At 34.3% G+C, this 15,506-nt stretch overlaps 1 protein-coding gene across 5 annotated transcripts in view; it reads right to left on the bottom strand.

Annotated features, from left to right (window-relative positions):
* BDP1 (BDP1 general transcription factor IIIB subunit) overlaps nt 1-15,506 on the bottom strand; it is a 107,099-nt gene that overhangs the window by 30,019 nt on the left and 61,574 nt on the right. For all 5 annotated transcript variants that reach the window (XR_012130660.1, XM_073235351.1, XM_073235336.1 and 2 more), the window contains 9 exons: nt 11,843-12,854; nt 10,977-11,164; nt 10,316-10,538; nt 8,683-8,858; nt 7,738-7,948; nt 6,275-6,414; nt 2,879-3,080; nt 2,422-2,612; nt 1,222-1,609 (listed from right to left, as the gene is read on the bottom strand). Coding sequence is in view for 4 of the 5 variants with exons in the window: in XM_073235351.1 (XP_073091452.1) it covers nt 1,222-1,609; nt 2,422-2,612; nt 2,879-3,080; nt 6,275-6,414; nt 7,738-7,948; nt 8,683-8,858; nt 10,316-10,538; nt 10,977-11,164; nt 11,843-12,854 (2,731 nt within the window). In the remaining variant the exon portion in view is untranslated. The remainder of the gene's footprint in view (nt 1-1,221; nt 1,610-2,421; nt 2,613-2,878; nt 3,081-6,274; nt 6,415-7,737; nt 7,949-8,682; nt 8,859-10,315; nt 10,539-10,976; nt 11,165-11,842; nt 12,855-15,506) is intronic.

A 15,506-nucleotide genomic window follows, 5' to 3' on the forward strand; every position in this document is an offset into this window, starting at 1 on the left:
TAAGTTATTAAAAACTGAGGCAGAAAAGGAAACTTTGATGTTACAAAGCTGGAATACTAGACCAAAGGGCAAAAGAATAAGGAACTTTTATAATGAAGTAAGTTGAATTAAATGTTCCTCCACCTCACATCCATTAGGATAGTTACTACCAAAAAAAAAAAATGTTGGTCAAGATGTGGATAAACTGGAACTCTTTACACTATTTACAGGACTGTAAAATGATGCAGCTCTCATGAAAAATAGTGTGGGGGTTGCTCAAATAATTAAAAATAGATTTAAATTGGATTACAGTAATTCTATTTCTAAGTATACCCCAAAAGGTTTCAAATGGGATTAGAAAAGACATTTGTACACCTTTGCTCACAGCAGCATTCTTCTGCAATAGCCAAAAGGTAAAAGCAACTCAAGTATCCATGGAAGATGAATAAACAAAGTGTGGTGTATATATACAACAGAATATTACTCAGCCTTAAAAAAGGACATTCTGACACATGCTGCAACATAGGTGAACCTTGAAAACATTATGCAAAGTGAAATAAGCCGGTCACTAAAAGGACAAATACTTTATGATTTTACTTATATGGAGGTGCCTAGAGTAAAGTCATAGAGACAAAAGTAGAATGGTGGTTGCCACAGGCTATGGGAATTATTGTTTAATGGCTACAGAGTTTTAATTTTGCCAGATGAAAAAAGTTCTGTGGTTAGATGGTGGCAATGGTATAGAACAATATTTAATCACTGAAGTGTACACTTAAAAATGGTTAAGAAGGTAAATGATACGTGAGGTGCATTTTCCCACAATTAAAAAAAGAAAGAAAGAAAGAAAGAAAGAAAGATGTACCTTCTACTTCCTAAATCAACTGCAGCTCAGCCTGTGCCTATCACAGAGTTGACAGAAAACACTGGCCAAAATAAAATAAATAAACTAATAAATAAGTAGATTAAACAGCCTCCAGGTACAAGTGATATTAGATTTCTATAATTTTTATCATGCTGATTATCCTACAGTTGGCCTGAGCAATAAGGGCTGAGAAATGACAGATCACACAAGCCTACTTCTACAATCCTCCAGGCTATCCACAAGGCCCCAAACAAATTATATTTTGTGGAGGTTATTTACAGCATGAACTCTTCAAATCTTAATAATCACTAAGAGAAGAAATAATGATCCACTAAAAGAAAAAACAAGATAAAGTTCCAAGGATTCAAAAAACAAACTACCTCTTCCATCGTTTCCTCAATCTGAGAAGAAACAGGTTCAGGAGATCTGAGACCAATAGGTACAAATACTGGAGCTTTGTTTACTTCTTCTGGAGCAAGCTGATAGTTTTCTTCTTCGTAGTCAGGATCAAAATACTCAGCATCATCTTCATCTTCTTCCTGGGGAGCCCGAAGAGTCACCAGCATGGCCCTGGAAGGTCGAGGTTCCTTCTTAGGGGTCTTACTACGAATCCGTTTTGATCCACGCCCTTTGGTGACGTTTGGTTTGATTTTTCGATGCATTCTTCTTTCACTATGATCTATCTCACACTTAGAGGCAAAAGAGATAGTTGTTCTTCGACCCAGAGCAATTTTAGCATAATTTGGTTCTTTTAACAGTTGTGGACAGCTGTACATTTAATCAAAATAAATAATATAGTCATTACATGTACAAAGATAATTTTAATGAAAACCAACTTTTAGAGTGAAGTCCCAGTTAAAACCATTAAAATAAAAACCCCACCACCCATTCTGTCAAACACTTATGCTGTAAAAAGAACAGAATTACTACTACGTAGTTTTTCATTCAGATTTAAATCTTAGTTATCTACCTACAAATTTCTCATAGTAAGTTTTTAATTCTGGGCCATTTTTTCCCTTGCCTTATTTAAGTGGAGATGAAATACAGACTGAAAATTATTAGAAGATAAAGGTATAACAGACAATGGGCTAATACACAATATGGGATTATAAAGTGATACTGTTTTATCCTAATGAATCAACAAATTAGGTTACAAGAAAAAAAGGGAGGCAGAAAATCCACCAGAACAATGCTGTTTTCTAAAACATAGATTCCTTCCATTTCCTTAAAACCTGTAGAAGAAGGGTGCCCTTCACTAATTCACCCATTCAAATTAGCTGCCTAATTATTTAGGTAATACATACTATTATTTGGTCAAGCTTCCACTCTTTTCTAATATACTCAACACCCAGAAATTTAAACATTGGAAAGAAAAATCTTCTTCAAAAGATCAGAAAAAATTAAGTTTTAGTAAATAAAAATCAGTGGGAAAAAAACAGACTTGTCAATAATCTACACTTCTATTTAACAAACTATCTTTTTACTCCATCAACACTATCAGGAAGTTAAGGTAATTCATCCATAAAGAATAAATTATTTTTACTTCCTATTCTGAAAGTTGTTGTTAAATATAGCTTTACCTTGTTAGTTGACTGAGATGTTGCTCTTCAACAACTGAAGACACAGAATTATCCCCTGTCGTTTTCTCTCCAACACTTCCTGACAGTCCAACTTCTGAGTGAGCATCTTTTTTGGCCAAAGCAGCTTCTCTGGCACCTACACAATCTTTTCTTACTGAAACCTCCTGAGATGTCAAAAACTCAGCCTTTTCCTTAAATTTAAGAAGAAACAGCTAATATTACCATGGCAATATCTATGGAACCTGGTTTGAGTTTGGCCTAAGCTGTAAGCTTACACACACACACACACACACTCTCATACACAGTGACTGGTGTCTAAATTTTTATAATATTGGAAAGTCACTCAACTGTCATAAAAACAGTTACAGTACAAAGGCAAAACTGCATTTTTTTAAAAGTTCTCCTTTGTAATACAATAAAAATAGAACCCACTGATAAAAATCATTTTTTAACTTACTTTTTGGAGGAGCTGGATATCAGAATCTCCTTGCTGCAGCAAATTATCTTCTGGCTTCCCTGCCGCAGTCTGATTTGCTCTGTCTTTTTCTACACCTGGTTCCTTTTTCTTACCATATGTTCTCCCCAAATTTGGTTTAGCCTCTTGGAATTGCTTTCTTACCAAGTGTGCTGGACTACGAACATACGTTTCATGTTCATGTCTAGAACAAAGTACAAATCATGTTGAAGAACCAAAATCAGAATTCCTTGTTGATATAACAATAGCTGTTAAACAAATTTGAGCACAAAGCAATTCTATGTTTAAAGGACAATATATAAATTGACTGTAAAACCAAGCATGCAAGATGAAATCATACCTGCTGATATGAAAGTACGAAATAAAAGCTTTCATAGCTTCCATTTTCAGTTTAGTCTGGGGAATAGCTTGACAGTAACATTAATTTTTTTTACTTTAATTCATTGATTCTGATATATGGTTTCATATTACTTTAAGTAATTCTCAGAGAAAAAAAACTAGGTAACAGAAAACAAAAATGCCAATAGTTGAAGATGAATTTCATTATGACACTTTACACAAATGCCTTCAACTAGGATAGACTCTAGCTTTCAAGCCTGAGTCTATTCTCCCACCACATGCCGGTCAGCTCATAGGAAAGGGTTTACTGATAGCCAGTGTCATAAGGATCTCAACATAATCCTGTATCTGCCAAATCAGAAAAAATACAATTTCAACATTCAAAAGAGTAGACATAACTCCCAAGGCAACCCAAACAGCTGTCTTAAGGTTTCCTGGGAAGTATTTAATAAGTGGCAAGGATCTGAATTCTGAGTTACGAAGTTGAAAACTAATATAAACTTAGATATTTATAAACGATATCTTGATATATAAGTATGTATTATGAGTTCATGAAAGACCTGTTAAAGACTAATCTTAAGTAATATTTCTAATAAATTACCTAGAAGAGAAAGTTATTAGTTGCATTTCCAAATGTTCCAACCCTGCTAAGCAATTCTAGCAGTGCAACACCAAGGAAGTTCTATCAAAGTTATTATGCTGGCTAATACATTCCAGTGTAGATTAATGTATCTGCAAAAACAAATTATATGTAAGTATAAGCTATTTACAGTCAAATGTGATTCTATAAAGATATTTAAGAATAAAATATATATATAAACCCAAAGTGCTACTGGGGTCAAAAGGGACAAGAAAATGCTGGACATAAGAATAAACTAACTTTAATACTATACAGAATATATACTCTGAAGAAAATATCAGTCATGATACAGCTAACAGCAGGAACAAATTTCATGAACAGAAAAGCTTAAAAGAGCAGTGGGGGTGGCATATGGGTTTTGATTCAGGAAAATTAAAATTAAGATCTCTCTCAATAAAAAAAAATGTGAAGGCTGAGCGTAAAATCTCTTTAAACATGTAGTTTCTTTCAAGAAGCTCTGCCTATATACTAGTCTGAAAGACATAAATCTTGATATAAAATTTAAATCAAGTTTAAAAACTAAACTGGTAATACTACTTGGAGCAAGTCATTTAAAATTTAAATCCTCTAGGTCTGTTTAGTCAAATACAAAGGAGACTATTAGGAAAGGCTGACCTCAAAGTCAGTTTTTAAAGGCTCACTCAAGAGTTATAAAAACCCTTAAAATGATCTCACATAATCTGCCCTTCTCCCACACTCAGCCTTTTCCTTTCTTACTTCTACTACTCTTCCTCTCTTTCCCTGGATCACATGGCTCCCTTTGCTGTTCCGCAGGAATGCCAGGCATACTCTCACCTTAGATACTTTTGGACTGCTGTTCCCTCTTCCCCTAGACATTCCCTTGACTTGCTCCTTCACTTCTTTTAAGTCTTCTCTCCAATGGTACCCTTGCAATGAAGCATTCTCCGATTACTCCTTATTAAAAAGTAAATCCCCAATCACGACACTCCCTACTCTCCCCACTGCTTTATTTTTCTCTACTTACTCAACTTATTTCTTTTGTTTATCATCTATTCCCCCAATGAAAATATAACCTCCACAAGGGCAAGACTTTTTATTTGTTCATATATTATCCCATATTGTCAGCACACAGAAAACACTAAAATGTTTGTTGAATGAATAAACAGATAAGATTCTTTTCAATGACAAAATTCTATATTTCTGTATTACCAAAAAGGGATTAAATTATGCATGGACAATAATCCATACATAATAATTAGGAAAAGCCAGAGATGTGAACAGGTTCATCTTTAATGTTGGGGACTAACATCTCAGGAAGTATTCTCTGGAATCATTTTTAGAGAGGAATTACTCAAAGGGATCAATCATCAATCTAATCCAATTTAGTATTTATAATACAAATGTATTTGTAATGCATTTTAATGAAAAATATTTCTAAGCACCACTTTACTTAATCCAGTTTAACAAATGAAGAAATGGGTTAGTAAAGTAAGTTGAAATTAATGTAAAGTAAAAACTAGCCTAACTCTTAAAATAAAAACAATACAAAAAGGCTTTTCAAGACACACATATACACAAAAAAAGAGAAACAAAAGACAGTCATACTAAAATAATGAAAGCTTCATGTAAGAAACATGCCTAAAGGAAAGCAAACTATTTAAAGATACCCAAAATCAATAGTACCACTTGTTCAGATACATGACATAACATGACCAAATTCTATTTCTAAGGCTTCACAGAAGTGTAAAAAAGGATTTAACAAATCTTCTGCATTTCCCAAAAATAAACAAGTTAATTCTATGTAATTAAAGGAAGCTGGAATGTTCAAAGTAAATTTGTAGGTGCTGAAAACAACATAGAGGAAAAATAAATACTGCACTAAAACACTTCCTATTTACAAAGATACTGTAGATGGACTATGGATGAGATCTAGAAAAAGAAAGGTGTTTTATTTTCCTTATGTATTAAAAAATAAACTAACACAATGTAGTATCAGTAATAATAAAGCAGATTGCAAGTAATAAATAAAAGTGGTAAGGCTGAAACATCTTCACCTTTCTAGCACATCTCATTTAAAGATACCATCCTTAACACTTAGCTTAAGACACATATCTAAAAGAAGCATATAATAAGTACTTTATAGCCCTTCTTATTTATTAATTTTAGCCAGTAAGTTATTTCTAAACAAAGAACTTTAGAACCTTGGTCTACCATTAAAGTTTAAAATAAAAAATGTAGATACTTGCCAAACTTTTCAGAGAAATTATAAATTTAAAAAACTTCACTCATGCAATTCTTAGTGTTTGAAGAGATTTCTTTCATAATTATTATTTTAACCTCTCATAAAATTGTATAGATATGAAGTCATATAAACCCAGTTACGCAAACATCCAACTTTTATCTTTGAAAAGTTTTATGCCTTTCTGATTAAAACTCACCTCATCTTTTCATCTACAACGTTTATTTTGTTGACATGAAGGTTTTCTACAAGAACCATGTGACTCTGATTTTCATACATTCCACCTTCTGAAACTTTGGAGGATACAACCTTGATTTCAGTACCAACTTGAGAAATTGGCTGAAATGACAAAAGCATATTTAGTTGTTTTCTTTTTAACTCAACATACCTCCTAAAATATTTCGGTCATTAAAAAAGGTATTCAGTTCTTGAAATGAAGACTCAAACTGGGTATGCAATGTTCATGTCTTTTTGCTTTGCTGTCCACAACAAAATTGCTTAATGCAGAGAGAAAGTTTCAAAGACTACTGCAGTAATATGTGTACACAGTTTAAAAACTGCAATAGCTATATGTGTTAAATCCTACCCAACCCCTGCCAAAAAAAGTCTAATATTTTTTTAAGAGTCTTTTGTGGGGAATTCAAATAAGAATTAGAATCCCTTTAAATCTAAATTTTCCTTTGGAAGACAGAGAAAAGAAGAGCAAAATCAGATCTATCAAAATGGACATTATATATTATTTGTTTCTAATATCAAAAAATCCATCAGTAAAAGCAGTTAAACTGCCATTCAAAAAAACACAATGCCATACAGCAATTAAAAATGATATATCTCCATATATCTTGACATGGAAAAATAACTGGAGGCAATGCTTTTATTATTTAAATTTACATTAGTGTACACACATGCATGGAGACATGTCCAGCTAACATGTCACAAAGTTTTCAATGGTTATCTCAGGGTGATGAAATTTGAGGTAGGTAGTTATTATAGTGTTTTCACAATGAGTATGCTCATTAGTTGGGGGAAAAAAACCTATTTTCACTTTTAAGAAATCCAGAATGGTAAATCTGAAGCAAACTAGATACATTATACATTCACTGAGTAAAATAAGTATCAGTTACATAGAGGCACACCTCACACCATTGTGTTTTGCTTTATTGTACTTTGCAAATACTGCATTTTTTACAAATTGAAGATTTGTGGCAACCCTCCATATCGAGCAAGCCTGTAGGCACCATTTTTCCAACACCATTTGCTCACTTAGTATCTCTGTCATATTTTGGTAATTCTCATAATATTTCAAACTTTTAAAATCATTATTATGGTAATCTATAATCAGCGATTATGACTCATTGAAAATCCAGATTATGGTCAATATTTTTTAACAGTAATGTATCTTTTTAATTAAGGTAGTACCTTTTTCTTTTTTTTTATATAATGCTATTGCACACTTAGTAGACTACATAACTTTCATATGCACTCAGAGACCAAAAAATTCATTTGACTTGGTTAATTGCAGTATTTCCTTTATTGCAGTGGTCTGGAACCAAACCTGCAATACCTCTGAGGTCTGCCTATATTCTAAGCCAAGTCTGTGCTCTCATTTGATATTTTAATATGCATTAAAAGTTTCAATTTAATTATATAACAATAACTCACCACAGTCAGGAATTTCTCTTTAGCTCCATCTTTTTGTAGTATTGTTCCTTCTTCTTTACTTATGCCCTTGGCTTCACCTTTTTCTTCTATTTGCTTCTGTCCAGGCTTTCTTACGTTTGGTCTAGGTCTCTGAAGTCGGCCCCTTACTGACTGAGCAGTTTGGGTAACACCTTCCTTCATTTCTTGTTTGTAGGTGTCTCTATTATGAGCTCTAGAAAGGGGACAGAGAGAAAAAGAGGGAGCTTGACTATAAAAAGATGAAAAACACTATAAAAATATAAAACTTGAATCTCTTCTAATAAACCCTCTATAAAAATATTCTGTACATTTAATTAAATTAACTTTCTGATTATAAACAGATCTTATTTTATAAAAGAAAATAGTTATTTTACTTCTCAAAATGTAATGAACTTAAAAGAGTTACCTAGAATATTCAAATTCATAGAGAAAGTAAAATGGTGGTTGCCAAGAACTAGAGGAAAGGAGAAATGGGGAGTTTAATGGGTACAGAGTTTCAGTTTGGAAAGATAAAAAATTTCTGGAGATGGATGGTGGTGATGGTTGCACAACAAAGTAAATAGACTTAACACCACTGGACTGTACAATTACAAAACAGGTAAAATGGCAAATTTTATGTTACCGCATTATATCTTACCACAACTTGGAAAAAGATAATGAATACATACCTATGTATGTATATTTTTAAATGCATTGCTTTGTGTAAGATCTTAAGCAGCTAACAGTATATTATAAGCAGGCAAGCACTAAAAGGTGTTGAACTCAATCTGATTTTCTATTTTATACAGGCTATCATAAGAATAAAATTAAACCAAGTATTCTTGATATTCACTTGTAAAATATATTAACACATCTTAATAAACATGAAGAAACAGTTGAAAGAATTCTGTCTCTCATTTGGATTTGCAAAGAACTATCACCATTTACCCCATAGAAACAATTAATTCCTTCTCTTCGGCTTGTGTAGACTGAGACTCCTCTTTAGGCACACAAGAACTCAATGGTGAAGAGTCCTTTTCAGGCTGTATACAAGGTAATATCCCAGGCTCCTCCTCCCTGTGACCTGATTTGTCTTTTTCTCCTGTCATCAGGGAAGCCACATCCTAGAAGGCAGATAAAAAAAAATTTCATTGAAGGTGGTAAAGTCTAGAGAAACAGGAACTTTTATATATTATTTAAAAAATAAAATGGAGCAATCTTTGTAGAGAATAGGATAGTATCCATCAAAAATCTTAATTCCCAGCAATTCTACTTCTAAAAGCTTATAAAAATACTAAAATAAGATCCAGAAAATTGTTTACAAGGATATTTATTTTAGCAATAGCTCTCCACCACGCCCAAAAAAGAAAAAAAATTGGAAACAAGAAAAATTGGTAGGGGATTGAATAAATTATTTCCTTAAAATACAACACTATAAAGCCATGTTTAAAAGATAAGTTTCTATATACTGATCAAAAATAATATTCACAATATTGTTAAGTGAAAAAATTTAAAAGTTATGATGCCATTTTTGCAAAAGAATGAAAATACCTGCACATTTCATTATTAGTATAAATAAGTATCTATGCAGACAGGTCTAGGTGGATATATTCAAAATTGCTACATGTTTAATTTGGGAGGGAGAGATGGGACACTATAAAAGACTCGATTTTTTAAATTGAAGTATCGCTGATAAACAATCTTACATTGGTTTCAAGAATACAACACAGTGGTTCTACAGTTAACCATATTATTAGTCCTCTCTCCCACTAGTGCAGTTACTATCTGTCAAAACAGGAAGATGGTACAGAATCATTGGTTAAATTCCCCATGCTTTACTAACATCCGTGACCAATTTACATTATGATTAAGAATTTTTGTACCAAAGGACTCTCAATTTTTCATTACATGTTTTTCCCAATTTGAAATTTGTAACCCAATGAAATTAACAATGGAAAGGTTATCTTTTTTAAATACAAGATTAAGAGGAAAAAAATACAAATGTTCAAGCATAGTAAGAACTAAGTTATTTTAAGAGGTGAAAGAAAAAAAAGTGAAAGTATTTTAATTCAAAAAACTATATGTTTAAACCAATCAACTTATGAGTGTTAATATTTCACTTCAAAGTTTTTGATACTGTATCACAATCTTAATCTGTTATAGACCAAATTAAGTAAATGAAATATCTCCTTTAAGTGGTATCAAGCTTTTACTTTCTATTTCACCTTCACAGCACAGTGAAATAAGAAAGGAACTTTAGGATTTAGGAAATCTTCCTAGGGACATCTTTCCTGAAAGAAACTGGCTGCATCATTTGGTTATGGCCACATAATGAATGAAGGCCAGAACTTGAACTAGAGCCCAGGTCTCTAAAATTCCTTCCCATGACATACTTGCCCATCATCAGAGATTCAAGATCCTTACACAAACCACGTGGAACAGTGAAGCACATTAAATACAGCAACATTATCATACACAGTAAAAAATATATGAGGAAATATCTATGAAATTTTAATTCTGCATGTTTTACTTTAGTAACCATAATATCTAAAACAAAAACTTCCATCTTAATATCACTCACATGTTGGAAAAGGAGAGTATTCGTTTGTTCACTGTTCTGTTTTATCACAATAGTCTCCCTTTTATCAGTTTCCAGTTTCTTCCCCGGTACATATTTTTCTGCTTCCATAATCTCTTTCTTTAAAGCTGCTTTTGCTAAGTTTGGTTTCAGTCTTTTGAATCGACTTCTCACTAAAGGTGCTGGTTTGACCTCAAATGGCTTCTGTTCTTGAGGAAGAGATTTGCTTTTGAAACAAGGATTACCAAGCTTATTAAAATGATCTGAAAGCAGTGGAAGCAGTCTTAAGACAACATTAAAGACTGGCAGTAATACTCTAATTCTTAACAGGAAAATAAATCAGACTATTTCATATATTCTGAAAAACACCAGTGGTACAATCCAGGTATAAACCTAGCAATTATATCATCTTTGCACAGAGAAAATACAGGTTTGTCACACCTGCCAGGACCTAAGAGTATGTATTACATATAATCCTGTATGTTAGTAACTTCCAGCATGTACTGTCAGAATGACCTCAATCCTCTGTCTTGACAAAACTAGCTGAAAATCTCCAACACTATACTATGGATTATATGTCTTAAAACCTCACTTAATTTAACATACTCTGCAAACATAACTTTACATAATTTTTTATTAAAAGCACAGAGTCATACTCTTATACCTTAAATTAATATCTGAAAACTTCTCTGGAACATCTGGAGACTGTAACCCCTGGTGTTCTGTTTCATCAAACTCAGAAGTCTGCAAAGAAGTCTTCAAGTGACTTGACTGACTTGATACTTCCTCTTCAGAATTTCTTTTTTCTTCTACAGATGCATGCACCACGGACAGCACTTCACTGCTAATGTTCTGGAGGAACAGTCACAGTAAATCAGCACATATACAAGATTCCTGAAGCATTTCATACACTTTAAACAAAAGCCTACTATCTTCCACACAGTTTTCTTCAAAACTCTACAAGTTTGTTTTTAAATTTTTAGGTAAAATAAAATTTAATTCACAAATGTTAAAAGAATTCAGGGAATTTTTATATTAGATACTGTTTTTTCAAACCACAAATGCCATTACCTACATAAAAAAAAGTTAGGAACAAAGTCCTTGAAAATTAGGTGTAAAAGCATGAACCTCAAGTAACTGAAAACTTTTAATAAAAGGAACTTTCGAAAGTAAAGGATGGTGGGGCAGGAAATAAAAAGACTGATACAGATATGGTCAAAATAAATACTTTCAATGTATATTCATGCTGGAGTGGGCACAAATTCAGTACAATTTCCTATATTGCTTTTACCTAAAAGAATAACTTCAAACTGACATTTCCCACAATTAAAAATTTTTAATTATTTAGAAAAAAAGAAGTCTCATTGAGGTTCTGAAACACAGAATTCCAGGGCTTGGAAAGACTACTTAGTCTTTTAAGAGATTTTAAGTTTGTTGGACTTAAGGGCAATAATCATGGAATTAGTTTGATAATTCTTCTCTGAAAAAATACTCGAAAGCGAAATTGTTAAAGGATAGAAAAATACATGCCTTGGTGTTTAGTGACAGCATAGCACTGCAGTTCCCACTGTTGCTCTTCCTCAGATCTGTCTCAGTTTGTCTGGAGGTCCCAGGCTCTTCTGGTTCATTTTCCCTTTGATAAATGTCTGTTTTTTTCAAATCCACTACCATTTCCTCAGTAGCACTAATATCTTCTGATCCACTTTTCCTCAAGGAAATCTCTATTTCAGTTTCTTTCAAATCTCCCTCTTTTTCCTCAATGGTAATCATCTTTCCTGGTACATTTTCCACCATGAAAATGTCTCTTTTTCCAGTTTCTGTCAAATCAATCTCCCCTGCCTTTATGGCACCAATCCCAACTAGTACCCTTTCCATTGGAGAAATGTCATCTTCAATATCTTTCACATCTGCCTCCATTTTACCTACAGTCTTGGCTTTGGGAGCCTTTTCCTGTGTTGGTATTTCTCTCCTTCCAGTTTCTTCCAAATCTTTCTCTCTGTCCTCAGCAGCGTCAATCACCTCTGCTGTCTCCTCCCTTGGGGAAAGTTCTCTTTCAGTTCCTTTACCAATTTCCCTTTCATCCTCACTGCTGGCCTCCTCTGGGGCATTTTCATGTAGGGACATTTCTCTTCTTCTGGCTTCTTCCAAATCTGTCTCTTGCTCCTTAGTGGCATCAGTAACGTTTGGTATCTTGTCCCTTGGAAAAATCTCTCTTCCAGTTTCCTGCAAATCTGCCTCCATTTCCACAGTGACATCCAGCATTTCTGGCATGTTCTCCCTGGGAGACATGACTCTTCCAGTTTCTTTTAAAGCCGACTCCATTTCCTTAGTAGTATTATTCTCCCTTGGTGAGGTTTCCTGTCTTTCAACTTCTCTCAAAGCTCCTGTCATTTCCCCAGAGGCAAGAATCTCCTCTGGTACCTCTTTTGAGGAAATTTCTTTTGTTCCAGTTCTTCTTTCTATGTTTGGCTTTAGTTTTTGAAACTGAGTCTTTAGAACTGGGGCTTGTTTGAGTACATCTACATTATTATCCTCCTGAATACTATTAAGAAAAAGAGACATAATCAAATTTCAAACCAGGTTGCCAGCTGAAGAGATGATAGCTGAGAAATTACTACTGAAACACCAGAAACTCTCAAATAAAAAAAAATTAAGAAAGCCCCAGGAATCTGAGTAAAATTTAAAAATTGAAGGAGTAAAAAAGTTCTACCTTTGAAATTATGGTAAATTTTTAAAACAATTAAATACATCTATTTGTAGAGAGACATATATAAAGAGAAATCTATCAATAAGGTCAAACAGAGTAGCAGCTAAGTGGCCCTGATTCACCTCTAATTGTCATCCATACCACCCTTCACAAGTACTGGCTGAGAAAGACATCCAGTCCCCTTCACTGGAGCTAGACCAGTTTGTGGCTGCTAGTCCTATCTCTTTGCCCACACAATCCTTTACCGAAACATACACTTTGCCAAAAAGAACTCACTTATGTGGCCAAACTTGACCAGGACCTTAAAAGGTCAAATGAAAGGTATGATTTGAACAAGTTAAATCTTATGACTAAGAAGCAGATCTGCCCCTCCTTACTTTATAAAAATAATTTAAAATGAGGTATTCAGTAGACATTTCTCTAAGAGCTTGTGATTTCATAATACAAATTGGAAATAAAAGGTTAAAGAACAACTAGTTTGTTGAATATTGTGGGCACACAACAATTACTATGTACAACAAGCAACATGTTCTCCAGAAAAGCAATACACTCTTTGATTTGTGCTTTATAGTAATAATAGGTGGTAAAACCAACAAAGATATATAAAGGAAGGAAATAGCTCTTTGTAACTGTAACTGATTAAGAAAAGTCATTAATCTTGAGCAAAAGCTACATCAAATTTATTCAGCAATATTAGTCTGAAAAAGTATATATACGTAACAGCTTCAAAAAAAAGATAAAAAACTATTCCATTGCTTGTTTAAACTTGTCTGGATCCTAATTCATTTTTCAGCATTGAAACCATTGTTTTTTACAATGCAGTTCTTGATAATATAAGGCAAGTCCTTAGAAACAAGACTGCTGTTCACCTTATAGTTGTTTATATAACTGAGTCGTTTTACAGATTTCAGCTTAGTAACTAATAATTAATTCACTGCTAAATTAATACCAACCAATAAAGGAAACTTAATTTGGTTAGTCCTAGGTAGATTTCATTCTATTTTCTGACTTGTGATACTTTTTAGTCTCCATCCAGAAATATCTGGCTTTTAGTGAAGTTCTTCTGCCAGGAATCTTGGTTCAGTTATCATGGGAAAAGACACCTTAGTTACGTTATCATGTGGAAAGATAACAATATAAAGTCACATTTTGAACAGTAGCATATTCTTAAAACATATAAATGCTTTAAGCAAAGGTTTTGATAAGAATTTCATTATTTCGATTACAGATACCAAGAGGATTAAAGATGGTAGCATGAGAAGTGAGACAAAGGCCTCCTCCTAAAACCGCATATAATACAAAAATATAATTAATATAATTAATTCTAAAAGAGCAATAGGAAAGATGGCTGCACCAGACTGCACACACCTGGAGAAAATAATACACCTCACAGAACAGGGTAATGTACCAAAGCCGTGGCCTGGCAGAACCCAAGCCCTTCCCCCACCCCAGCTCAACAGCGGGAGGAAGAGAAATGGAGCGGGGAGGGAGTGGAGGCCTGGGACTGCTGACTACCTAGCCCTGGATATCTGCCCTGGGAGAACAAACCTACATTCCATGGTGCTCTGGTGATTAGGGGGGTTGGAAAGCTAAGGCAGGCAAAATACCTGGAAAGACTGAGATTCCAGCTGCTGTGGAAAACAGGGATCATATCCACCTGCTCTGGGACAAAAGGAAGGCAGGCAGTCTGAGAGACTTCCTAACAGTGAGAGGGCTGCTAAAGGGGCAAGGATTACACAGAGTTTCCTGCTCAGGAGAAAACACAGGTAGACAAAATTTTCTGGGTACACTCTGCACAGCAGGTTGGGAACTTTCATGATCTTTGGACGCTCCGGATCCATGGCTGGCTACACAGCACCAAATCCCCCCCTCCTTGATACACAGCCTGCGGTACCTTCCTCCCAGCCAGCCAGCAACTAGCTCACAAACTGGCAAACCCTGTTATGGCATCAGATCACCCAGAGGGAAGCTCTGCCTACAACAGCTACAAACACAAACCATAAAGGCTTATACGTGTGTGCTCAGCCCACTGGTACTGGCAGTGAAGACAGGCATTGAAGCTAGGAAGCAAGAAACAGCTTCTTCCTCCCACCAGGGACCAACACCACTTCCCTAAGACCTAGCTCAGGGGCTGAGCAGGTACAGAGAGTAGAGCTTCTGGGTACTAGAAGGCACCACATACAAATATGAAACCTCAAAGGAACCTGGTTCAAAGCAAAATCATGCATACACCAGAGAAAGAGTCAAATGAAACAGATCTCATGAATTTTCCTGAAAGAAATTTCTAAATAAAAATCATAAACATGCTCATGGAGGTAGAGAAAAATATTCAAGAACTCAGGAATGAATTCTGGTAAGAGATCCAATCATTACAGAACACAGTAACAGAAATGAAGCATACAATGGACGGTTTAAAAAGCAAATTAGATACAGAAGAGGAGACAATAAATGAAACAGAAATTAGAGAAGAGAAATACAAAGCAGCTG

This window comes from Manis javanica, chromosome 1 (genome assembly GCF_040802235.1).
Source record: "Manis javanica isolate MJ-LG chromosome 1, MJ_LKY, whole genome shotgun sequence".
Taxonomy (NCBI): Eukaryota; Metazoa; Chordata; class Mammalia; order Pholidota; family Manidae; genus Manis; species Manis javanica.